The 26,495-nt window shown below is 36.8% G+C and overlaps 1 protein-coding gene across 1 annotated transcript in view; it reads right to left on the bottom strand.

Annotated features, from left to right (window-relative positions):
• Rtf1 (RNA polymerase-associated protein Rtf1) overlaps positions 1 to 25,666 on the bottom strand; it is a 40,843-nt gene extending 15,177 nt beyond the window's left edge. The window contains exons 1-10 of the mRNA XM_089649464.1: positions 25,440 to 25,666; positions 18,009 to 18,177; positions 16,047 to 16,160; positions 15,776 to 15,887; positions 12,981 to 13,100; positions 11,856 to 12,109; positions 5,509 to 5,589; positions 3,093 to 3,250; positions 1,203 to 1,311; positions 943 to 1,096 (exon numbers count right to left, since the gene is read on the bottom strand). Of these exons, the coding sequence (XP_089505590.1) occupies positions 943 to 1,096; positions 1,203 to 1,311; positions 3,093 to 3,250; positions 5,509 to 5,589; positions 11,856 to 12,109; positions 12,981 to 13,100; positions 15,776 to 15,887; positions 16,047 to 16,160; positions 18,009 to 18,177; positions 25,440 to 25,502 (1,334 nt within the window). The 5' untranslated portion in view covers positions 25,503 to 25,666. The remainder of the gene's footprint in view (positions 1 to 942; positions 1,097 to 1,202; positions 1,312 to 3,092; positions 3,251 to 5,508; positions 5,590 to 11,855; positions 12,110 to 12,980; positions 13,101 to 15,775; positions 15,888 to 16,046; positions 16,161 to 18,008; positions 18,178 to 25,439) is intronic.
• Between the last annotated feature and the right edge of the window lie 829 nt (positions 25,667 to 26,495).

Here is a 26,495-nt window from a genome sequence, read left to right as displayed (position 1 = left end):
CCCACCCCTGCAGAGAGTGGAAGATGCTCTCAGTATCGCCCTGGTGGAAGAACATCATTCAGAATTTAAATGAAGCTTGAAATGGCTTTAGCCATGTTTGGTACACTACCTTCAGCCTCACAACATACCCCAAATGGGGATGCCATAGTCTCACTGGCCACAGACAATTGGGAGCATTTGGGGGCAGTTGGGAGTGCGCTAGCAAATAGTAATGATGATGTAATGTAAGACGTAGTGGATTGTGTACTGTAAGATGTAGTGGATTATGTACTGTAAGATGTAGTGGATTATGTACTATAAGATGTAGTGGATTGTGTACTGTAATATGTAGTGGATTATGTACTATAAGATGTAGTGGATTATGTACTATAAGATGTAGTGGATTATGTACTGTAAGATGTAGTGGATTATGTACTGTAAGATGTAGTGGATTATGTACTATAAGATGTAGTGGATTATGTACTGTTATAATAGAACTTCCTTCTTCTTCTGGCGTTAGTAAGATTAGATTGTTAATATTAATTTTAGTTGTAAGTTGCTAAATATGCAAATACTCGTATATATGTCGTTAAGATTGTAGTTATAGGCCTTAGTCGTAAGTCACTAGATATAAGCCTTAGAGATAAGTCAGTAGTTCTAGTATTAACTATTTAGGAAATATATTTGTACAGCGCCCTTGAGGTGATTTCTCACGAAAACGGCGCTACATAAATTAGCCAAATATTATTATTATTAAGATGTAGTGGATTATGTACTGTAAGATGTAGTGGATTATGTACTGTAAGATGTAGTGGATTATGTACTGTAAGATGTAGTGGGTGATGTAATGTAAGATGTAGTGAATGATATAATGTAAGGTGTAGTGGATAATGTAATGGAAGATGTAATGTAATCTGTAGTGGACGATGTAATATAAGATGTGGTGGATGATGTATGCATTACCGGCTGATCCTAATCTTGTTGAGCTCCTCCTTTGTGGTGATGTTGGTGGGCTTGCGGGTGCTTCCGGCGGCACGAGCGCGGTTGGACGAAACTGACTTCTTGTCGCTCTCCGAGTCGGATGAGGAGCGGGAACTGTCGGAGGATCTCTGCCGACCTGGATACATTACAAGAGGCTTATTAGTATTGCACGTAATAGATAATAAAAAAACTAATGAACACTGGAGAGAGATTTGATGCGTCTAAAGAAAGGTTATGTTTACCTTGTGACTTGTTATCATCAGAATCTGAACCCGAGTCATCGGAATAGATATCGGATGCCTTCAACTTCACACTGGATTTGGATCCTCCGATGATATCATCTCCTTCATCCTGAGACAAACAAACAATACATTCAATATTATTATAATCATCTTTTGGAGCCTAATTTGTATAATTAAAATTTCTAACTACGCATCTTGAATTTCAATTTTTTTTTCATTTTTCTTTATTCAGTGCATTGTTTATTACAGTCATTAACCTTTCCCTTACTGCGCTAAAAAAATCCACGCGTTCCGGTGCTGTGTAGTCAATACACATCTCAAAATAAGCGATTTAATATCGGAAAAATGTGAATATTCATAGCTAATCGCTTATGTTTATTATATTTCATATCAAAAGTGATAATAATTGTAATTTAATTGCTGAAAACGTGAAAAAACCATCGGCAGATGCTAAAAAAATATGCGAGAGGTCAATATGCGACAAACTGGCCGGCGGCTAGCAGTGCTGGCACACACACGCTATGAGGTCGTAGGTATCGACGGTCTAAATAAAAATACAACTGCGGACGTGTGGATTTCTCATGTTCCTGCATAGCGAATTAAAGCGGGGCATCAATAGCGTGTCATTTCCTCGCACACTCTTCGTGTAGCATTGTCACACGGTTGATTGTATTGGTGTATTTGTTTCCGATTTTTAACAAAAATCTCTGATTTTTAATTGAATTTGAAAACTATGTAAAATATTATTTTTTAATTCACTGCATAAATGTATAACGGAGGAATACCTAAAATCTGAACCCAGAATTAATTATTTTTATAGAGTTATTAAAGTTATTAAAAGCAATGTGTAGTAAATACACACCACAGGTGAGGAAAGGTAAAGAATGTTTAGACCACCAAGCAAGGCACATGCCCGTGTTGTGGTCCTTGCCAAACGCCAATATTGCCATGGTTGCCAATATGCCAAACCAATTGAAATACGATAAAAACCATCAGTAAGCGACTTTAAAAACATTATTATTCTATTTTTGCGTTTCTAATTTTAATATGATTAGTTGCATATGTCAATTTGTAATACTAAATTTTTTAAGAGTTTTTCATCTGCTTTCAAAAACAATATTTTATTTTGATGTACAGGGTTTTCCAATAAGAGGTGTTATTTTGATATATTTAATCGTAAAAGATCAATGGTTTCGTTGCTTGTGTGGCACGTAGCACCGTCTTGTTGAAAGTAAACCTTGTTCAGATCAATACCATCCAATTCCGGCCATAAAAAATCATTAATCATCTCTCGATGGCGCAATCCATTCACCGTAACTGTTGCTCCAGCCTCATTTTCGAAAAAGTAAGGTCCAATGACTCCGCCGGACCATAAACCGCACCAAACAGTCACACGTTGAGGATATAGAGGCTTTTCAACAATAACGCTTGGGTTTTCCGAGCCCCAGATGCGACAATTTTGCTTGTTGACAAAGCCACCGAGGTGGAAATGGGCCTCATCACTCAAGATGATTTGCATTTGATTCACTCAAGTGAATTTTAATAATTTCAATGCGTTGTTGAAGCGTGTATCGTTCCATTTATATTAATGGCGTAGTTTCTACTTGTCAAATGTCAAAAAATGACAGCTTCAAAAGTAACATCTACCGAAATAGCGGGCTATTCAAAATAACACCTCTTATTGGAAAACCCTGTATATATAACAGCATTTGAAATTGAATATCAAGTAGGAATATTTGAAGACATGATATTATATTTTCGGGGACCGAGGGGTTTAACTAGTCGACCAAGAAAATCATCAAAGATTACGGAGACATCAACTACCTACGTCACCATAGGTCGATAATGTGTCGTTAGGAAGGGATGAGTTTATCCAACAGTGTGTGTTACCTGTGCCTTCTGTCGCTCCTCCTCCTTGCGCTGGTTGTCCTGCTCGCGACGCTGCTTGCCCTCGCGCTTGGCCTTCAGCGCGGCCATGGCGTTGACACGCTTGTCGTCCACCCCGGCGCGCCGCCTCTCCTTCGGACGCTCCTTCTCGTCCAGCTCGCCTGGAAAGACAATAATAATAACGTCATATATCAAAGTACTTTCCGCAAAAGAGATGACCAAACACCGAATGACAAAACCCCGCAGACTTCATTTAATGGCCCACAATACAAGCAATCCAAATTCAGTCTGTCTTTATAGATACATCAAATTTTCATCAACTATACACACAGAAGGATATTTGGCGATAATGTGTGTAAAGGGTGTTTGTAAAGAAAGAAAGAAGAGAGAATTGTAGAAATCTGGAGTCATTGTCCAGGAATGACATATGAATCTATCCCTTTCAATGCGGTGAAAGGCGCTGGGTCAAGACAGTCCAGCCGGAGAGGAACAGTCTCACGCAGCAGGTGGTTCCGCCGCCAAAACCTGGACAAATCTCACCCAATACACCGGGGCACCATACAAAACCCCCAGATTCCTACTCACACCCTGTACAATTTTCCTTCTCGGAACATCCTCTGCTTTCTTTGTTTAAAAGTGACCCTCCACGCAGCATCCCCAAAAATGACAAAGGATTGAAGGGAATTATTTAATGTGAAAAAAAAATAATAATATAGGTTCATAACTGGTAAAATAATTAAACAAAAAGCATTATAAAAAAAATATAAAGTATATAATTAACAAATGAAAAAGCTTCAAAATACAGATTAAATTAAATTAGTCTCAAGCTGGAAAAGGACATTAAGGACTGGTTGTTTTACAGAATTTGAACAATTCATCAAATTTCGAAGTTCATTTTCAAGTTCTATTCAAGTCAAGCAACTGGCCCAGAATAATATAATAACAGAACTTCAATTAAACTCTCACAGAAATTCAAAATTAACTTCGAAATTTGAAGAATTGTTCAAATTCTGTTAAACAACCTGACCGAGGTGTTTCAGAAAAATTCAAGCGGATGCAATATTGTAATTGTTATAGCAACTGAATTATCAAACTGGATGTAGTTATGTAAAGTTGGGTTATGTAGGTTTTATACATGATACAAACAAAGGGAGATAAAATATGGCACTAACAAGGGCGGGGTTAAAACACAAGTGGATGCTTCGACGCATTTTAAAAGACATTAGCAATTTTTCAATTTTATCTAAAAAAAATTCCAACTTCGAACTCTATTCACCAGTTTCCTATTTGTACTACGAGTTTCCAGACACTGTATACAGTGAAGCTCCCCTATGGGTTGCTTTCACCACTGGCAGTAAAAAGGAGAACTACATTCATTTACGTAATATCAAAGCAATGTCGGGTACACGACAGTTAGTATGGGATAATAATGAAAACTTCTTAAGCGTGAAACTTCTTAAGCGTGACACTTCTTAAGCGTGACACTTCTTAAGCGTGAAACTTCTTAAGCGTGAAACTTCTTAAGAGTGTACCTACTTAAGCGTGTACCTTCTTAAGCGTGTAACTTCTTAAGAGTGTAACTTCTTAAGCGTGAAACTTCTTAAACGTGAAACTTCTTAAGCGTGTACCTTCTTAAGCGTGTAACTTCTTAAGACTGTAACTTCTTAAGCGTGAAACTTCTTAAACGTGATACTTCTTAAGCGTGAAATGTCTTAAGCGTGAATCTTCTTAAACGTGAATTTTCTTAAGCTTGAAACTTCTTAAGTGTGAAACTTCTTAAGCGTGAAACTTCTTATGCATGAATACTCTTAAGCATGAAACTTCTTATGCATGCATACTCTTAAGCATTAAACATCTTAAGCGTGAAACTTCTTAAGCGTGAAACTTCTTAAGCGTGAAACTTCTTAAGCGTGAAACTTCTTAAGTGTGAAACTTCTTAAACGTGAAACTTCTTAAGCGTGAAACTTCTTAAGCGTGAAACTTCTTAAGCGTGAAACTTCTTAAGCGTGAAACTTCTTAAGCGTGAAACTTCTTAAGCGTGAAACTTCTTAAGTGTGAAACTTCTTAAGCGTGAAACTTCTTAAGCGTGAAACTTCTTAAGCGTGAAACTTCTTAAGCGTGAAAACTTGTCGCACTGAGTACTTCGTTTCACTGTGGTACTAAATAGATGATGCGGAATGTGTAGATTGATTGCGGAAATAATATTTGTTAGGATAGGAAAAATGAGGTTAAGTCAGCGTTAAAACATGAGATGTCAGACTACGCATAGTAAAAACAACAAAACAAAGTTTAGATGACAATATCAAAAGTAAAAAATAAATTAAAAACAAAAACAGCGAAGAGTGGCGTGTTAGAATGGCAACGGCAACTGAAATAATAATAATGAGTGGCGTGGCATGTGTTGGAAGTATGACAGTACCGATGGCATCGTCTAGATCTCTCTGCACGTTGGACAGGTAGCCGCTTTTCTGATCTGCCCACTTGTCCTTTTCTTGCTTGTCTGCAAAGGCAAAACATTCTAGAGACTGCCGTAGTTTTTTTACGCATGCTTTTAGTTACTTATACCCAAATGAAGTTACAGTACACCAACCGGGCAAGTGTCCTATTAGAGCAGCGGTCAGGGAACAGGAGTAAATTACCCCAAATGGGGTAAAAATGTTTTTTTTTTCGGGTAATAAGGAAAATTTTCTAGTTGGCTATTTTGGAAGACTGTGAAAATATTACTTTTGATGACATCAGGGATACAGTTATGAAACATCTTACCAAACTCAGAGAGCGGTTCTCTGACTACTTTCCAGATCGTGATATACATGCTTTCAATTATGGAATAATTGGCTGGGGCGGAACTTTCAACAATCATGTAAAACCACTAGAAATTGCACAAAAATCAATTATTAAGATAATGTACCAAAAGACTAAATCCTATCCCTCTAAACAATTGTTCCAAGAAACTGAAATTTTGGACCTTAAGCAGACCTATAGTGCTCAATGTCTTAAATTTATTTATACGCGACCAAACAACTTTATTAAAAATTCAAATCGTGCCAGCCAACGACATGGCGCTTGTGAATATGCTGTGCCTCACTGCAAAACCAGGTTGGCCAAAAGGCATATTAGTTTTATTGCTCCAAAAATGTATAATTCTTTATGTACAACCTTTAAAAGGGACACGTGTGTAAACCTTCAATCTTTTAAAAAGTACATCAAATCTTGGCTAAAAAACACTGAACTAGATATTTTTTTCTTATAAGTTTTAGCAAAGCTATCTGTAACATTTATATCCATGTATACATTATTTTTTATTATTTCACATACATACAAAACAGCGGGTATATTTTATTGTTTGTAATGCTTTGTCTGCTAATTCACTTTTTAAGATGTCTTGAACTTTTACATGTTACATGATTTAGTTTCTTGTATTGCATCTCTACAGTAACTCTTTTAAAATAACTTAAATTTATATCTAATATTGTATCTTCACTTAAACCATAGAAATAAGATAAAAATACTTATAATACCCACACTCAGGCTTCGCCTTCGTGGGATTTTTTTTAATTATGTACATTTATTTCAATATTTTTTATACATTTTTCAATATTTTATGTAACCATGTATGTATAAAAAAAAAATTCAATTAAAAAAATTTTTTAAAAAATTGGGTTGTAGATCCTTTTACATGTGAAATTGCTAACATACCAGAAGAACCTCCGGGTTTGGCAGAAAAAATACTTGAACTTCGATCTAATACTGAAGCACGTATTCAATTTGAGAACAAAGCCAATCTGTCGTCTTTTTGGATGTCAAAAGCTACGAAGGCTTTCGAAATTGCACATGAGGAGGCGGTAAAAAAGTTGCTGCCATTTGCAACAACCTATCTTTGTGAACAAGGCTTTTTCACTCTAATGAACATAAAAACGAAGAACAGAAATCGATTAAACGCCGAAGACTGTATTCAAATTGCTCTTACATCAAAAAGTCCCAATTTTGAAGTAATTGTATCAAACATGAAGCAACATCATTTCTCCAAAAACTGAAAGGGAAACCTGAAAATCTCAATTTTTGTTTGATCCAATTTGAGAATTTAATTTTTTTGTTTGTCTATTACACACATAATGTTTATTTACATTGATTGTATTCTTTTCAAAATGGGGGAAGGGGTAATATCGACTTACGCAAAGATATTTTGGGGTAATGGTTAAAAAAAGTTCCCCGACCGCTGTATTAGAGACAGCGGCAAATTACAATAATGCACACGTATGCTAAAAACAAGTATTTCGTAAAACAAACGCCGCTTTTAAATCATTCATAAAGTTGTGATTTACAACTATTAAGTATTTCTACTTGAATTTCATTTTGTTTTCGGTAATGAACGAATGCAAATAAAAGTGGAAATTCTTCACTACACTTCCCGACATTCGATATAGCTGAAACTCAGGCAGATAGAGTCGTGGTCGGTGACAATGCAATCTACCGACTTTTGGTGGCAACCACATACACACACATGTGTATACGCTGAAATCGGATGACATTAAAGCAGTTAATATACAAAATAAATGTCAGTCCTACCGAATCGGCATTTGGCGAGGTCAGTAGTGTTGTCGACGAATATATGTAATTAGGTTACTTTAAAAACTTTATCCATGTTTGTGTTCAAAATTTAAAAATTTATAATTGTTTCATGTGATCTTTTGGTTTATTGATATTGCTGACAATACACACACTGTGATTCACTATAGACACTTGAAAATAATAATAGTGATGGCATTAACATATTAACATAGTGATGTGACAATTAATTAATTAATGTCACATAACATAGTGATGTGATTAATTAATTATTGTCACATAACATAGTGATGTGATTAATTAATTATTGTCACATAACATAGTGATGTGATTAATTAATTACTGTCACATAACATAGTGATGTGATTAATTAATTATTGTCACATAACATAGTGATGTGATTAATTAATTATTGTCACATAACATAGTGATGTGATTAATTAATTATTGTCACATAACATAGTGATGTGATTAATTAATTATTGTCGCATAACACAGTGATGTGATTAATTAATTATTGTCACATAACATAGTGATGTGACAATAATTACAAATGCAGATTTGTAAAACTAAAATCTGAAAGAGACTTTCATCTGCTTTCAAAAGCAGTATATTTTATTACGATATACATTCAAAAACAGCGAATCTGTTTGAAATTGAATGTTAACCCTTACTACTCAATTAATATTTTTTTTCAGCCAACTCTAATTGAATTAATGTTAAAATATTAATTCATTGATTGGCAGTTACAAAAAAAATCGTTAAAAATTCATTCAAGAAAACAGTTTACAAAAAACATTATGGATTACTTATATTTTAGCATAGTATGGTACTTTTTAAAACATTCTCCAGGATGGAGACCAGGTTTTCTGGAACAGGTCTCACAAAACCACACTGTTTCGCGTCTTCCTTCTGTGCTGTTAACACTACCATCATCAGGATCTTCAAAATCACAAGCAACAGGCTCGTACTCACTGTCACTTTCATAAGATTCATCTTCCGAAAACACTTGGTATTCAGATGCCATATCACGCCAAGTTCCCGACATTTTAGGTTATGTTAATTTGCAAAGATTATTTTATAGTAAAATAAAAACGGAAAACAGTCAAAATCTTATGAAAACATGAATTCAAAAGTTTTTTTTATCGAATAAGGGGCCGTTCAAGTATTACGTAAGCAGATTTATTACAATTATTTACCCCCTCTTGTCACCAAAAGTAAGCAAAGCTCTTACCACCCCCCCCCCCCCCTCCTCCCATGCTTACGTAAAAATTGATACCTATATGCATTTTTCTGTTAATGTATTCTGTTTTTTTATTGATTCATAAGCGAAAGAGGATCAACGGTAACACAAATATTAACTTGCTTTGATTTGCTTACAACACGTCAAATCGTCAATCGTACTGAAACGAAACAATAGATTGATGGAAGAAATTTTGACAAGTGAGTAGCGCGCGGTAATTCCCCCATTCGCTTCTAAGCGAGTACCTAAACGTATTAATTATTTGTGGGAATCCCCGAATATGTATTCGGTTTTCAAACATAGACAATGTGTGGGTTGCCAATGTGTAAAAAAAAAAAAACTACTGCTGAGCAGTGCTGACGTAATCACTATCTCGACCATAGACATATGAATATTAGTAGACCTGCCCTAAGTGATTAAAAGCGTATTATCCCCACTCCCCATGCCGGTTCCATTGGAGCCGGCTGTGCTCACGTATGGCCTCAAGTGAAATTTGAAAACGTGACGTCATCATTCTTGTGCGAACTATGGTCGAGGCATCATCGGTTCATTTTACGAAATAACACGGCAAAATATTGACTTGTACTATGAAAACTTGTAAAAATAGATGTGAAAAAGAGAATAAACCCAATTGTCGTATTACATTCCATATATAAGCATTATTTTACTTTATTTTAAGCATATTCACATCGTATAATATGAATCAGTTGTTACCATCACATCGAGAAACGTCTGGACGCGAAACACAAAGCTGGTTGGTTGCTGGGAAGTAAATTATGAACATTTATAAAAGTGTCTTAACTAAATACTTAAACGAAACATTCGACTCTGAAAATAGAACCGAATTTTTTTGCCTAATTTGGACTTCGCAAATTTGTTCATAACGTGGCGAGTGATTTGCGCTTCCATGTAAAAATGTCTATTCATTCAAAAGCAGATTTTACTTTTAAGAAGTAAATGGTGATATTATAATGCGAGATGCCTATTTACTGTCAGATTGATTTATTGACGAATCACAGTCAGCTTCACTCCCTTCGTTCTTCAACAGTTGATTTTTCCCCTCGCCATTATCTTCTCGTCTATTAATTCCTATGTCTGTAATCTCCACCCACCCACACCCCCATGTCATCAAAAATAAGCAAAGTAAAGACCCCCCTGCCCCCCTATAGTGCTTACATAATACTTGAACGGCCCCTAATCACAAGAAACAACGTCTTAACACAACTGAGTTATAGCGTACAAATAGTGATGTCGGCTGGCACCCGACAAAGGAGTGGCAAGGGTTAAGATATGATTTTGTTGAGACCCAAGGGGTTAATAATGAACCCTCGTGACTGGTAAAATGGTCAGCTCCAGCAAGCTAGACGGCGGTATAGTAACCTAGCGTGTAAGAATAAGATAACCCCACTTGTCGGTGTACAAAGCTTGGCACTTGAGTCTAGGCACACTAGTCTGACTACTGAATTTGACATACCAATACCGATAATACCGAAATATCGCCAGATTAAAGTAGTTGTCGGATAATCGAACGACGGAAGTACTGTACAACAAATTAGGATACATATTATAGCGAGACGACAGTAGTACGTTTTCAATGTACCCCATCTGATCACCGTATCGTGTCAAGCTTCGTATCAAGTTGTGGAATGCAACTCCCGTCGCACCGCATCATTTCCGTTTCTTCCTGCATGATTGGGCAAAAACCCACTCAAAATGCAACACGTCATATTCCTTATTACATATACACAATGTTTGTAAACTACTTGTAACAGCTAGAAACTGTTAAATCTATTTTTTTTATATTAACTCCACACAGGAGGCCCTGAAGAAAATAATTTCCCTCAGGGCCTATGTCATCTTTGGGGATGCTGTGTGGAGGGTCTTTTTGTGGAGAGGAAGGAGTGAACATGGGTTTTGAAGAGTCCCATGTTGTAGGAGGGAGGAAACACAGAGGCCGGCAGTTCGTTCCACAGCCGAGCTATTGAACTTAAGAACGAATGGTAGAAGCGACCCGTTCTCATGTGACAAATGTCAACCGTGTACAAATGTTGGGCGCGCGTTTGGCGTGTATCCCGACTACGCACCGGTGCCGAAGGGATCAATGACGCTAGTTCCTCAGAGCATCTTCCATTGTAATACCGATAGAACAAGGACAGCATGCCTACCTGACGCCTGTGCTCTAAAGATTGTAGTCCGTTTGTTAAGATTGGGGAATCTATCAAACGGACCGCCCGTTTTTGCACAGAGTCAAGGGTTTTTTTCAGGTATTTAGGGGCTCCGGACCAGAGATGGCTGCCAAATTCGACAGTAGGGCGCACTTGCGATTTGTACAGGGTCAGCAGTTATTTGGCATTTCGGTTAGCTATTTGGCATTTCGGTAAAATAATTTATTTTTTTCTTTACTTTTTCCTTTTTTTTGTAAACAAAAAGATTTATGTAATAAAAAAAGAGGCCTGTTCTACATTTCAACGCATTTTAAAACAAATTAAACAACAGATATTAACCCTCTAGTGACCGGTTTTCCACGTTTCCCACTTGTACTACGACTTTCATGCGACTGATTACACACGTCCACATTAGCTAGTGATACACGTTGGTGGGTGACCGGGTATCTCTTCAAAATGACAGTTCAACACATCTACAAAAAATGATATAAAGTCATGAAAAGTGAGATGATTCTATATCATTTTTTAAAAGTGTAATTAATTGTCATTTTGATGAAATATCATGGAACCACGTTGGTGATATGGTAAAATGATACACGTGTGGATTAAAATAATGCATGATGCAACAAATACTATGCAATAATTGCACTGCAATGGTTACCATGTTACAACGTAACTGATTAAATATACATCGTACCATAACTTCAACAATATGTAACAGTTACATTACATTAACATGTATTGTAATGTACGATACCCAACGGAATAAATGGTATAAAATGAATCACGCACCTTGGCTACTATTATCGTCGCTATGTCTGTTCTCGTCTCTGTCCTTGTCGCGGCTGGCAGGCGGTGGCATAGCAGAAGCGGGCGGGCTCTCCGCGGCCGCCCCCGGTGGCGGTGCAGATACGGGGGTGGTGGCGGGCGGCGGGGTGGGCGCCCGGGAGACGGGGGAGGGAGCCCGGCGGGGCTTGGGGCGGGGGGCCGGACGGGACTCTCCCTTCTTGCGGCGGGCGAGACGGAGCTTGCGCTCAATCTCCCATCTGAACAACAATATACATAATTAAGAGAGATTCGTAAACATGGCTATCGTTTACAATCTATGCCAAACATATACATAGTGACCGGTTTTGACCGGTCGGTGGCCGAAAAGACATCGCGTCCTCGTGGTGGTAGTAGATTTTCAAATATTATCAGGTTATTCGTAACCTGGGAATGTTTGACTTTCTTTATATAAAAAAACAAAAAAAAATAAAAAATAAAAAAAAATTTAAAAAATAAAATAGAAAATAAAAAAAATAAAAAAAAAGTGAAGTGAAGTGTAGTGAGTTCACCTTTCTGGCTCAACAGTATTTTTTATGTTAGTACCGCACAAGAGTCCCAACTGTCTGGAGCGTGCACTGACTGACACTATTTACCTCACAATAAAAATAAGTCATTGACGCTTCTCTGTAAATAAATACATTACTTTTGAAAATCTGAATTGTGACATTTCACACGGAATATTACAATGCGCTTTTTCACAGATACATAAAATAAACACATTTGCCGAAATGTACTCCTCCGTAAGTGACTAAACAACATACTAGAATAATATTAACACACTTTGGGCGGGAACTTACGGTAGATTACATACAATTTTTTTACAAATATATGAACAGATTATCTGGCAAGACGATACAATTTACAAAAACAAATTAGTTATGTATTACGAAAATAGAATCAGCTGACGGACAGCAAAACTTTCGAATCGACACTCGAAGACTTAATTCAGAAAAATAGATTAAAAATTCGGTAACCGGACGAAATGGAAGAGCGACAAAACAGAACATGATAAAAGAATAGGTTAGGTGAGGTTTTTCCTTTCATTTATCTTCACGGTTCTGTTGTCGTGAAAATTAATTAAGTTCATACCTTGTCTTCATGAGTTCTCGGCGTTCTATCCTCTTGAAGATCTCCTGCTCTCTCTCCTTTTCAGAGAGCCCGGCTAGCCGCGCCCGGTCCTCTTTGTCTCCCATCAGGTTCTCGTCATACCTGTCCCACAAAAACACACACACATTTCACATCAGGCAACTGACGAATAGTAGAAAACAGTTTGTATTTATTGTTAGGTCAAATGGTGAATGGATAACTCATCAAAATGACAATTCATCACACCTATAAAAAGTGCTATAAAGTTATGAAACAAAAACTAGGTTAAATAGGTTACATATCTAACTATATAGCACTTTTTATAGGTGTGTTGAATTGTCATTTTGAGGAATTATCATGGAATCTCATGTGTCATTGGATTTCTAGGCCCCAACTGACCAATGAAATACAGGGTTTTCCAATAAGGGGTGTTATTTTGATATTCAATCGTAAAAGATCAATGGTTTTGTTGCTTGTGTGGCACGTAGCGCAGTCTTGTTGAAAGTAAACGTTGTGCAGATCAATACCATCTAATTCCGGCCATAAAAAATCATTAATCATCTCTCGATAGCGCAATCCATTCACTGTAACTGTTGCTCCAGCCTCATTTTCGAAAAAGTAAGGTCCAATGACAACCGCACCAACAGTCACACGTTAAGGATAGGGAGACTTTTCAACAATAACTCTTGGGTTTTCCGAGCCCCAGATGCGATAATTTTGCTTGTTGACGAAGTCACCGAGGTGGAAATGGGCCTCATCACTCAAGATGATTTGCATTTGATTCACTCAAGTGAATTTTAATAATTTCAATGCGTTGTTCAAGCGTGTATCGTTCCATTTTTATTAATGGCATAGTTTCTACTTGTCAAATGTCAAAAAATGACAGCTTCAAAAGTAACATCTACCGAAATAGCGGGCTATTCAAAATAACACCTATTATTGGAAAACCCTATAGATCAATTCTTCAGTGGATTATAAAGGATTGTTTTGTACGAGATATTTTACTACTGGAGTTCCAATCTCTAAGGAAACCAGCCCTGTTATCTCAATTAATTTAATATCAGCACATGCGTTGCGACACCCGCCATGATAAGCGGGGGGCCAACTCGTGAAAGGAGAAGATGAGGCGTGAAAGGAGAAAAACGGAACATGAAAAGGGGAAAATGGGTTGGTGATGTTTTGGTTAGTACAAAAAGAATAATTGATGGCGATGATAGAATGATGGTGATTGGCCAATTGTTCATTGACATTGTTGGTTAGTTATGAAGGGATATAAAGGGTTAGTACATGATCGTTAGTTAGGAAAAAGAGTTATTTTACATGTGCTGTTTAGGAAAATTAAATAAAGAGTCATGTTCCCCTCAGGGTCTCCTGTTTGGAGTACAGCACGCCCAGCTTTTGATACTGTTAACTGTATGATTATAGTATCCCCATCGCTGATAACTTAAAGTTAAGCTGAAAATAGTGCAACGCGTAGTTTAATTGTTTAGGTGAATGAACGAAGAGCAGTACGATGAATATTGGTCCACGTTGTGCTACTTTGTGGGATGACTGACAGGCTTACTATCTGTGTAAGAGCGTTCAGATCGCGTGAAATTATGGGGAGTTCGATGTACAGTTTTATAAAATTAATACTGAACAGGGAGGGTTATTATTGTCTTACTCTTTGGGACTTATCTAGTCATTTAAACAAAGATCGGGATGCTGAGCTAAAATGTTAGCTCGAAGTGTGTGACGCACTGTTTCCAGTCTTCGGTTAGTACAACATTAATAAAAACGAGCTAATCAATTAAAATTACTGTATTCGGGCAACATCAGCGAGCACTTTTTTTTATGTGAATACCACACAAGAGTCTCAAATTGTAGCAGTCTCGCTTGTTGAGTACCTACCGTATCGGCAGACAGCATTCTCAAGTTGCCGTCTTGTTTTGCGAACTAGTCTGAAGTCTTCAACACCGTTCCTTGTCACACGAGTATCGAGCCACAACTGCCGGAACAAATTCCAAATGCTGCGCAGCGCCCTTCAGACTAGTTCGCAAAACAAGACGGCAACTTGAGAATGCTGTCTGCTGATACGGTAGGTACTCAGCAAGCGAGACTGCTACAAACTGATCCAGCGATACTATGGCATCCCCAGAGGCTGAAGGTGATGGGGAGGAGAAGGAGGTGGGGAAGAGGAAGGTGGGTGAGTACATGGCTATTTAGATCTGGTAACCAAACATGGCCAAAGCCATTTCAAGCAAAGTTTCAATTCTGAATGGTGGTCACACACCAACATGAGAGTATCTTCCACTCTGGAAGGTGAAATTGTGAAAGAACACAAATTAATCAAATAAAACGTAGTTGCGCAAGCGGATTTGAAGCCGCGACGTCGGGACTGCTCACCCCTCTATAGCAGGGTACTCACCTAACCGTGTAACATGTTACGTATCTGATACTGTATCAAGTGAGTACGTAGGCACGAGCCTACTGCTCGCTGCTCGCGGGTGGAGCGCAGTGTGCTCGCAGCGACCCGCCGACGGCGGTTTCACTGCGAGCACACTGCGAGCACTAAAGGCGGATCCGGGAGCTCGTAGCTGGATACGCGGTTACCGTGGACGAGCCGTACCCACTTGCAGATTGATACAGTATCAGTTACGTTACATGCTACACTCTTGGTGAGTACCCTGCTTATCACGAAGGCCGTCGCCGTGTGGCACCATCACATGGACCAACGTACGCGCAGCACTATTTCCATCCTTACATTAGAATTATATAAAAATCAAACTATTAGTTTTGGTAAAAATATATCTATTTACCCATCGTTGAATTCAGAGTCGTCTGTATCGAAACCACTGCTGTCGGAGTCCTTTGACGCAGCAGTGGGCTTCTTCGTCTCTTCTTCCGACTCTGAATTCGAAGAGACCTCACCTGGAATTACATTTTTATTTTATTTGATACCATCGCACAACAACTGCTTGGAGCCAGGAATATTAATTATACTGGGATTTGATCTGTGTCCGTTTCAAAATATGAATAAAGTTCAATGTATTTTTTAGATATATATGTAATAACTGAAGTTGTAATTACCTTCCTCCGGTTCAGAGTTATCATCTTTGTCTTTATTAGTTTTACCACCTTTTCCTCCCGAGCCGGTACTATCGGTAGATTTCTTCCGCGGTATTTTCCCCGTTTTGCTTTTGCCTGCAAAAAAATGAATTAATCATTAATAATTAAGAAAATATAAAATAAAAAATTCTCATACTAAGGCCCAGTTGTTCTGCAGAAATTCAAATGTAAAACTGTTGTCAAATGACCATTCAGCTCCATTTTGGTTTTTGACTCTAAGGACGGGTTGTTTCGGAGAATTTGAACCATTATTCAAATTTCAACGTTAATTTGCGAGTTCTGTGAAAGATATTTTATAGTTCTGTTATTATTTCAGTTCTGTCAAGCAACTAGCCTATAATGATATAATATCAAAACATGAATAGGACTTTCACAGAACTCGCAAATTAACGTTGAAATTTGATGAATTGTTCAAATTCTCCGAAACAACTGGTCCTAAGGAAGGGTTGTTGAACAATTCATCAAATTTCTAAGTTGATTTTAAAGTTCTGTGATGGTTCTATTATTATTACTATTGACCAGTTGCTTGAATTGAATTGAATTTGTCCATCGATGAAGTATCTATTTTATCGCAGTTTGATGACACTGTGGATCAAACAACTAAAATAAAATGGCTCTAAAATACAAAAAAAAAAATTTATCAACCCATGATAAACGTTACATCCCATCGAAGGAAGATCTTGAAGCTAAAATGTATGTAAGTTGTTACATTTATGTTTTGTATTGAGGTTTTTGTTCATATAATAATTTAGTGAATTTTGTTTCAAAGAAAAATATTTACAACTTCATTTCAGTCAAAAGCAAGTCTTTTTTGATCGTCTCAAAATAGATGCCAGTTTTCTTAACGAATGCCCTACAATGTGGTCAATGCTTCGTATCAAGAAGCCAGAAATAAGTGAATGTGAATGATACAGCCGAAAGAGCTTTTAAGTTAATGCAAGATTTTCATGGCTTAATCACGGTCGGAGAGGAGCAAACACAATTTTTGTTACAATATGTTCAGGAACACCGGAAGATTTATTCTGACTGTAAAAAACAAACTTTGAAGAGAAAATTTAATCAATTAACCATATATAATGTGATAAATTCAACAGTGACATATAATGTTTTTACAGTATTTACATCTTTGAAATCACTAGATACCCTTAACCCGTCATATCCCGGGAGCGCATATGTGAGTGCGGCACATTATCTACGAATTTAAAAAAAAAAAAAAATTATGTGCGATTTTGACCCTTATGTATAAGGAATTTGTATGAAGAACAAGGTCACAATCGCTTGAGCTATTCTCGTTCTTTACGCAGCAAATACCGGAATGACTTCTAGCTTTTCAGTTTTTCTGCAAAGAATTTTTCTGTGGAATGCCAACGAAATATTTGCCGCGTTTTTAGTGTCAAAGCGTCTTCTTTCATTATTTTTTATATAAATTGATTGTGGAAATAATAGATTTGAGGTATCATCAGAAAGATAGTTTTATCTCCATTATTTTGATTTAAATTTTATAATATTTCACCCAAGAAAAGTGATGAAAAATAACTTTGTAAGAAATGTCAAAATTTTTACGTCATAATGAATAATTATATTTTTAGCATTATTTATTTACAGGTTTCTTGTACAAAATAATATAATTAGTAACAACAGTTGTATAAACTACCGAAATCTGGAAGAGTTGTTATCATATACTTATACAATGCGACACAAAAAAAATTTAAGTGGACACTTGACGTTTGATTTTGGAATTTGAGCTTGGAATTTCCTGGGACACCACAGGTTAAAATAAATCCCAACATTTTCAAAGCTTTATTGGTTATTATTTCAATATGCTTGATAACGTTGAGATTTGTATAAAATCAAATAAATAGTTTTGATTAGCGTCAGGGTAACTGGAACATACATTCACATAATTTTCTGTTTGTAACATACCAGCGTCGGGGCTATCTCGGGACCTCCTGCTGTCTGCGGAGTCCCTGTCTTCGTCATCATCGTCAGAAGAATCCTGAGACTCCGAGTCGGAGCGCTGCTTCTGCTGCTTACGGTTCTTGGGGGACACCTCTCCCGGCTTCTTCTTCTTCTTGGCTAAGTTCAGGAATTGCTGGAATAAAATATGACACCATTAATTATGGAGATAGTCCGCACAATGCACGTTCCCAAGAAGCAAATAAATAATTAACCTGTCAACTGAGGATGGGATGCGTCAAATATTTAATTAGAAAATACTTTTTATTTTATGTATGCCGCTTTTCTGACGGCTTTGGAATACGATTTTTCAGCGTGTCCGTGTATTATAAATAGTCCCAACTATAAATATGTATAAGGTAGGCGACACATTACGCTATACGCATTATGGCTTGATCTATTTTAGCACATCGCTGATATAGGCAGGGCCATGAAAATACAGTGCGCTTATAGCATGGTCTGGTCACAGGCTTAAGGCGATGCACTACGTCGTGTAATACTTTGAATTGAGCTGCTATCAATAACAACCCTTACGTAGATGGCGATAAGGTTTAAATTCCCGCTTAACACCATCCGCCTGTTTTGATTTATGCAAGAAAAAAACATGGCCAAAAAGTGCCTTTTATTTTATTTTATCATAAATATTTAATTTTTTTTCAATCATTTTATAAATAACTTAATTTGTCACATTAAACAATAAAATCATAATCGAAAATGGGTTCAAGTAGGAGATTCTGAACTTTAAAGCAGTTTTCATAGGCCTTATACATTAATTTTTTCTGGGCTTATAAAAAGACTTATCTAAAAAATACTCGATTATTTCAAAAGTCAATGTATTCTACTCGTAGTATTTAATTAAAGCATCTGAAACATTTCTAGGCGACCAAATTTTCAAACCAAAAACACATGATTTTGCATTACTACGTATGGCATCGCCTTAAACAATGTGATAAAAGTCAAACTTATTTTTAACTTCTCGTCTCTTGTGTAAAAGAATACTTAATAAAATGGGGGATAAGGGGTCATACAACAATATTCTAACCACAATCAAAGTGGTCCAGAAGCTAATCATCAAAGTAATTATAAAGAAACCCTCCGCATATATACTCGAGTAGAGGATATCTTCAAGAAAAATGCAATTATCCAAATTTACAAAGATAATATCATCAAAAACTTTGAAACCCACTTATCAAAAAGATATCAATACAACATGTTATTTTAACATTCTAGGCCTTAATAGAATTTACTTTATATTAATTACTATATCAGCAACATCATCAGCTGTAGGCAGACTGATAGAACCTAAGCGCAAGCCAAATACTAAGCTTGGTGATCGCGCTTTCGGAGTATCTGTGCCGAAAGCTTGGAATAAACTCCCTCCGGAACTAAGATCCATAACAAGTCCAACAGAATTCAGGTCTTAACTAAAAACTTACCTTTTTAAGCTGTCGTACCCTTAAATTAAATATACTTTGGGGATCTTGATGGCTGGATTTGATGACTGACTAGATTCTTCATGCTGTCGCTTTTAAAAAGTGAAGAAGCTTCTGGAACAATTTGGTTGCTATGTAGAATTTTCCAAACAAATAAATAAAAGAACATCCAAGAAGCTTGTTTGGAAAAATCGAGACTTCTAGAATATCGTTCGAATGAAGTAGTTGCGTACCACTACAGGACTCCCCTTCCAGCGGCATGGTTGAGGGCCGAGATAGAAAGAAAAGTTGAGTCAGATCTTGCTTGTTGATGGGAGTAGGAAGGGTTGGTGCTGGTATCGTTGCATTTATCTTGGGTTCAGGGCCACTGTACAGTTGTTGTATATTCTCTCACGTAAAAAAAAAAGGTAAATATTCGGAATCGCTGGACAAGGATTAACCTAACCTAACCTATATCCTAATAATAATCCAACCTAACCTAACCTATATCCTAATAATAATCCAACCCAACCTATAATAATCGAACCTAACCTACAATAATCCAACCTAACCTATAATAATCCAACCTAACCTATATCCTAATAATAATCCTACCTAACCTATAATATCCAATCTATCCTAACCTAACCTAAATCCTAATAATAAACCAACTTAACCTATAATAATCCAACCTTACCTATAATAACCCCACCTTTTTTAATTTTTCTATTTTATAAAACATACCTAAATATCTTTATTTCATTTTTCGAGTTTCGCTAAAATAGTACCTTACTAGTATTTGCACATGGTAAAAAATATAGCCACTCGTATCAGAAATACAAACAAAAGAAAATTTTATCAACAGAAAGCATTCCAGCTGTCATCCCATACAACGAAAGTGAATTTTCGATTTACGTAATTAAAAATTAAAATGCTAAAATTAAAAATATCCCAAATGCAGTCAGATTTCTTTTATAGTAATTAAGGTAAATCAGAAGGTTTTATTTAAAAATATTTCATATAATCCGTGTCCAGCGATTCCGAATAATTACCAAAAAAAAAAAAATGGTTAGAAAAACAAAATTATTATAAATTACAAACACTGTTCACAACACAAGCTGAGGCACTCAAGGTAACCATGGTGGGCACCATTATCCGCGCTGGTGCCAAGATAGTCTGGTGCACGCAGCTCCATGGTGCCTCAACCGATCACCCATTTTGAGACGGGGTTACCGGTGAGTCGGGGTAACACAATCTCATCGGGGCCTCCACTTTGGGGATCTTGGTGGAGGAGGCACGGAATGAAAGATGTTGTCGTGAAGGTCAGAGTGTTTTATTTGATGAGTCAGGTAGCCGTGATGAGTGGGCGTAGGACTGATGTAGTATTCTCCGGATGCAGGCGGTGATGGCAGGTCAAGCGCGGGTCTGTGAGTCGACGCCGGGCGCTGGTGACCGGACTCGTTGACTGTCAGGCACTGACGATCTTGGCAATCAGTACTCCAGTGCTGACGGGAAGGCCGAAGGTGCGGTGGACCTTGTAGGCGGTTGAGCGGGAGCTGAGTAGACCAGTGAGGATGCTACGTGTCCTCGTGGTGGTCATGATGAGTGGATGAAGCGCTGGTCAGAGACGCTGGAACCAGGGCGCTGTAATCCATGTAGCGTTGGCCAGGGACGGCGATCTGGGCCAAAGCGCTATGATGATATCCCGATGGAGTCCATGAGCAGAGCCGGGAAGAATGTCCTTCGCGCAAGTGAGGTGCGCGGATTATCACTCGTTGAGCACCTTGTTGCATAGCATAGCAACTGATGGCGGATTGATGACTGACTGACTAACTAGATTCTTCATGCTGTCGCTTTTAAAAGGTGAAGAAGCTTCTGGAACAATTTGGTTGCTATGTAGAATTTTCCAAACAAATGAATAAAAGAACATCCAAGAAGCTTTGATTATATAAATGTCTAGATTGAGCGTTCGAGCAACGAAACGCCAAAAAAAATATCAGCCAACTGTTGGCTGATAAGCTCGGTAAACACGTGTTGTGTGACATTTGAAAATGACGATTTGCGCTATAACAGTGTGCAGAAATTACAAAGGACGATTGAAAATAACTAAAAATGTTACCTATCATAGGTAAGTTACCTTTTCAAAGCCATATAATAACCATTTAGTTAAAGAAACAATTCAGTTTTAATAGTGTAATTTAGTCTTACCATCGTCATGACAACGCCATATTTTGACGCATTGTTTACAGGGTTGCCTGTTCTTCAAATTAAAATACCCACATAAGGTAAAAATTGCAAGGCGCAAATGACGCCGTTCTATTTATAAAGAACATTAACTTTAAATTCAGTAAATTTAAATGATTCATCTCTGTAAGAAATATAAGAATCTAGTAAATAAAAAAATTTCCCATGAGTGCGTTGTTAATTTTAAAATAGGTTTTAATAATTACCCAAAGTACACTTTATATAATAATATTATAAATGTGAAAGTTTGTCTTTGTGTTTAAGTGTTTGTAACCTTCCACCTTCTTTAATTGATGATGATAAAAATTTAAATTTAGACACAGCGATACCTGCCGGCCATTTGGCAGCGTCTAGGAATGTATCTTTCTTATTTTCCGTATTTCTTGTTTATTTGTTAAAAATAATCAAATAAAAATAAATCTCTTTTAACAATGATTTTCTTTTCATTTATATCATTATATTTATGTAGAAAACTATCTTACTTAAATGAATTCAAAATTAAACGAATTATAGGTCCCGCAAAATCGAAACATATTTTTCCCAACTTTTTTGGGAAATACTAGGGAGCTGGTATCACTCAATACGCCTACAGTGACGTTAAGCGCTTACGTCAATGATATAAGTTGCGTAGATTTGAAATACTTGTGTGCGTGACACGCATTGGCCTGTTCTTTCTGTCGGAATAACAGTGCGACACTCTATCTAGACATTTATATAATCAAAGCCAAGAAGCTTGTTTGGAAAAATCTTCTAGAATTTCGTTCGAATGAAGTAGTTGCGTACCACTACAATACCATTCCTAAGAGAAAGTTCAGTTATGTTCAATTTTCCAATTAAGTCCTAAATCCTGTATCTAAATTTCGCCAATAAACAATTAGATAATGTCAATTAAGTGTTAATCTCAAGTGACCTACCAGGTAAGTATTGTACTGTATATTATTATCTCCATAAATAGTTAAGTAATAATATAGATCACTGTAGAAATGTATTATAAGTTTGTACAGCGCCCTTGAGGTGATTTTGCACAAAAACGGCGCTATACAAGTCATCCAATTATTATTATAGACACCTCATACCACAATTTATGTCAGGTCTTATACAAACCTAGTATTCATTCAACTATTTATTTATTTTTTTTTATAATATAATATTGATTACATTTTATGATTTTTACTGTCCAACTAGGAAGGATTCCCATTTCAGGACAGTCAAAACATATATAACATAACATAACAGTATTACTACACTAGTAGATATTTCTTTTAATTATGTATTGTTTAACTGCACTTCTGTTGACAACTGTATCACTTGCAATAATATTTTTGTGTACACATTACTTGTTCTGTAATCACTCTATTGTATCACTCTATTGTAAAAGCCATTTTATGGTTAAATAAATAAACAAACATCAAAATACCAAACTAATGCAAAAAAATTACTTCTATTTAGGAATAAAGTATTTCAACAACCTTCCGATTGAAATAAAGAAATTAAAAGACATCGACAAACTAAAAGATATACTTGTCACGAATAATTGACCAAATATCTTGCTTGTGGTATCCCATGAGCATGTTACATACCTCATATAATGTAAAAAACATCTGTCGAAACTTCACAATCATCATGTCTTTTTATTCATTTTGATTAGTCAAATGTACGCTCACAAAAAAAGATGCGCGACGGCTCCCTAGGCAGACTGAGTTGGTTCAATTGCTCAACCACGCTACAGACGATCCAACTTGGTTGGCGGTCAAGTGGTTGGATGGTAGTTGGATACTCTGACGGTACAACCGTTCAAGTCGATAGCCACGCCCCCTTATCACGTATCACCAACGCATCTCCACACGGTTATGACTTGTCTATCTCTTACTTGGTCTGTTGATGAAGGGCGTGAAAGAGTTATGAACAGAATGACGACCATGGATCATAACATATGTGTTACTGCTTTCAAATTACCACCAATTATCACAAAAAAAATCTTTACAAGTGATGAATGTGGAATTTTACCCACAAATAACAAACATTAATTTATTTATTTACGCCCCAGTGGGCTTTTACATGAAATAAATGTAAGTAATACAGTTGTTCACTAGGTAACGATAAATAGTACAAAATGGCAGACTTTCAGAGTGGAAGATACTACCAGTATCGCCCTGGTGTAAGACCACCATTCAGAATTGAAACGTTGCTCCAAATGGCTTTAGCCGTGTTTAGTGACTAGATCTGAATAGCCAGGTACTTCCCCACCTTCCTCTTTCCCTTCACCACTTACCTTCAGCCTCACAACATCCCCCAATTGGGGATGCCATAGTCTCACTGGCTCCAGACGGGAGCAGTTGGGACTCTTGTGAGGTATTCACTATAAAAAAAAATAAAAGACTTTGGGTGGTGTTTTATTGTTGGATTTCGTTAGTATGAAGTGACATTTTGCGCTTCAATCCAAATATGCACAAATTATTGAAATAACCCACAAACTAAGAACCTTTTTTTGCATATTTTCTATTTGGCAAGTGTTAATTCAATAATTTGGGCATATTTGACAGTAAGTAGAGTAAGAAAGCATAACTAAAGTTTATGAAATTTCTCAACATGGGGTGAGGGGGGGTTGGTCAACCTCCCAGAAACAACATATATTTATGTTGGTGGTACTCCTTTCAGGTGAATAGTTTGAAAAGTCCATACCATTTTGCAAGCAACAACCAACTTGTAGCAGAGTGATTCAAAGTTATGGCTTCCCATTAGTACTATATCAAAATGTAACTAGCGGTTAGAAACAACAGCTAGATATATTCGTATTATACATATAGGTACCCTAGCTGTGCCCGATACCGTTAAACTAACCTCAAAATGAAAACGTAATCTTGGCAACCGTTGACGATATCGTACGACATTAACCTCTAAGTGATAAATTCACGGAATATCGCAGGGTAGTTAGATTGTAGGATTGTTAGACTTCTAGAAGACATCAATGAGAATGTAGAACATGTGATCACAAATGCGTAGTTACGTCGTCAAGAAAAATACATTGGCCAAAAAGCGTCCGTGTCACATGAAAAATCCCAATAAGCGATGGAATTTAAGTTAAAACGATACTATTACATTATCCAATGTTATAAAGAGTCGAGGTCGTCCAAGAAAGCCGACATGGCACGAACAAGTCGATAGACTCGTATAAAATCGCCATATTATTGTTGTGGTGTCAAGTAAAATCTCTACCAGGAAAACAAGAATCGTGATGCACAAATTGTTCTAATATAAAAAGCGAGAGATTAAAGATAATTAATTAAGATATGTTTGATTAGTGCCCTCTCTTATATGAGGTTAGCTAACATCAGGGAAATCGGTAATTATTTACCTACGACTACCGTTTGAGAAAATATTCCATACATGTTAGGTTAGGTTGGATTAGGTAGAATTAAATCACAAACCAGTCTATACAAACCTAGCGTAGCCCACAAACTACTTGAAAACTGGGATATAACTCTAAAGGGGACGCGAGCAGGCGTTATTAAAGGGGCAATTTTTTGTAGTAGTAAAAACGGTAGTCGTAGGTAAATATTTACCGGGAAATCTTCTGCAGTTCGAAACAAAATACATCGGGTATTTTTATCATTTTCATTCAAATTGAAAGGATCTATGGCATGCCCAATTGGAGTGATGTGAGGCTGGAGGGAGTAAAAATGGGAAGAAGACATGAAAGAGGAATGTTGGGAAGTAATAGATTCCATTATATGAATCTTACCGCATCCAGATCGGAGCAATCGCTGCTGGAGTCAGAATCGATTAGGGCCTTTCTCTTCGCCATGGCGATCGGGAACAAGAGTAACTGATCTGGTTGTTACAAGTGATAACCGTGGAGCTAGACAAACGGTGAGATAGTTTTCGATTTTTTAAAACTGACGCAATTTGTTTTTTTCGCGACGGACCAATGGCAGACGCAAAATCGAAAAGTGCACAACACTCAAAACACTGAAGAACATAAATAAACCAATCACTGAAGAAGAACTAAGATGGCGACGGTGTTGTCAGTGTTAAAAAAGATTCATGTGATTTTTTTATTGGGCGGGAAAATATCAAGTTGCCGAATGATACCATAAACTCACAGTTAATTGGGCAATACAAAATTTCTGCCGGTACACCCAACCCAAGGTTTTTTAGAAAATACTACTGGACCCCGCAATTCTTTGATATTGCTAATGTCTTTCTCTGGAGTCTCCGACTTCTTCCACCATTTACTACCACAATGTTACTGTTAAAAAACTGCATTTATCAACTTTAATTCGACTCCGTATCTTATTCCGTTGCCAACATATTGCGTTAAGTGTTCTTGGACGTTCCTGACAACTTATACCCCTTAAAACACTCTTTAAACACTCTTGGCACTAATGAGAAACTTAAACAAACTTTGGAATTTTCATCAATATCGGTCAACTACTTTTAGAGGTTTGCGAGTACAAACAAAGGCATGATGAATTTTTATATACTACTTGCTTGGAGACTTTTCTCAATTTTTTATAAATATAATATGATTGTATGATACCCATAAACTTTCTGAAAGAAATTCTCCAAATGATAGTGTAATAAAATATATAAAAATCTAAATGTAAATACCTATCAAAATCTGTTGCTTAGTTAGAACTAATCGCACATATAGACTGACGTGGATCGCTACAATTTTTTTGTGTGAAATTATACAGGGTGTCCGGGGTCCTTAAGGTGTTTTTGCACAAAAACGGCGCTATACAAGTCATCCAAGTATTATTATTTATGTTCAGTAACTTTGGGAGATGATTCTACA

This window comes from Hesperophylax consimilis, chromosome 30, assembly GCF_061612785.1.
Source record: "Hesperophylax consimilis isolate HC1 chromosome 30, BYU_Hcon_1.0, whole genome shotgun sequence".
In the NCBI taxonomy this organism is placed as follows: Eukaryota; Metazoa; Arthropoda; class Insecta; order Trichoptera; family Limnephilidae; genus Hesperophylax; species Hesperophylax consimilis.
Note: the sequence above shows the minus strand (reverse complement) of the source record. Positions and strands in the feature narration are given on the sequence as shown.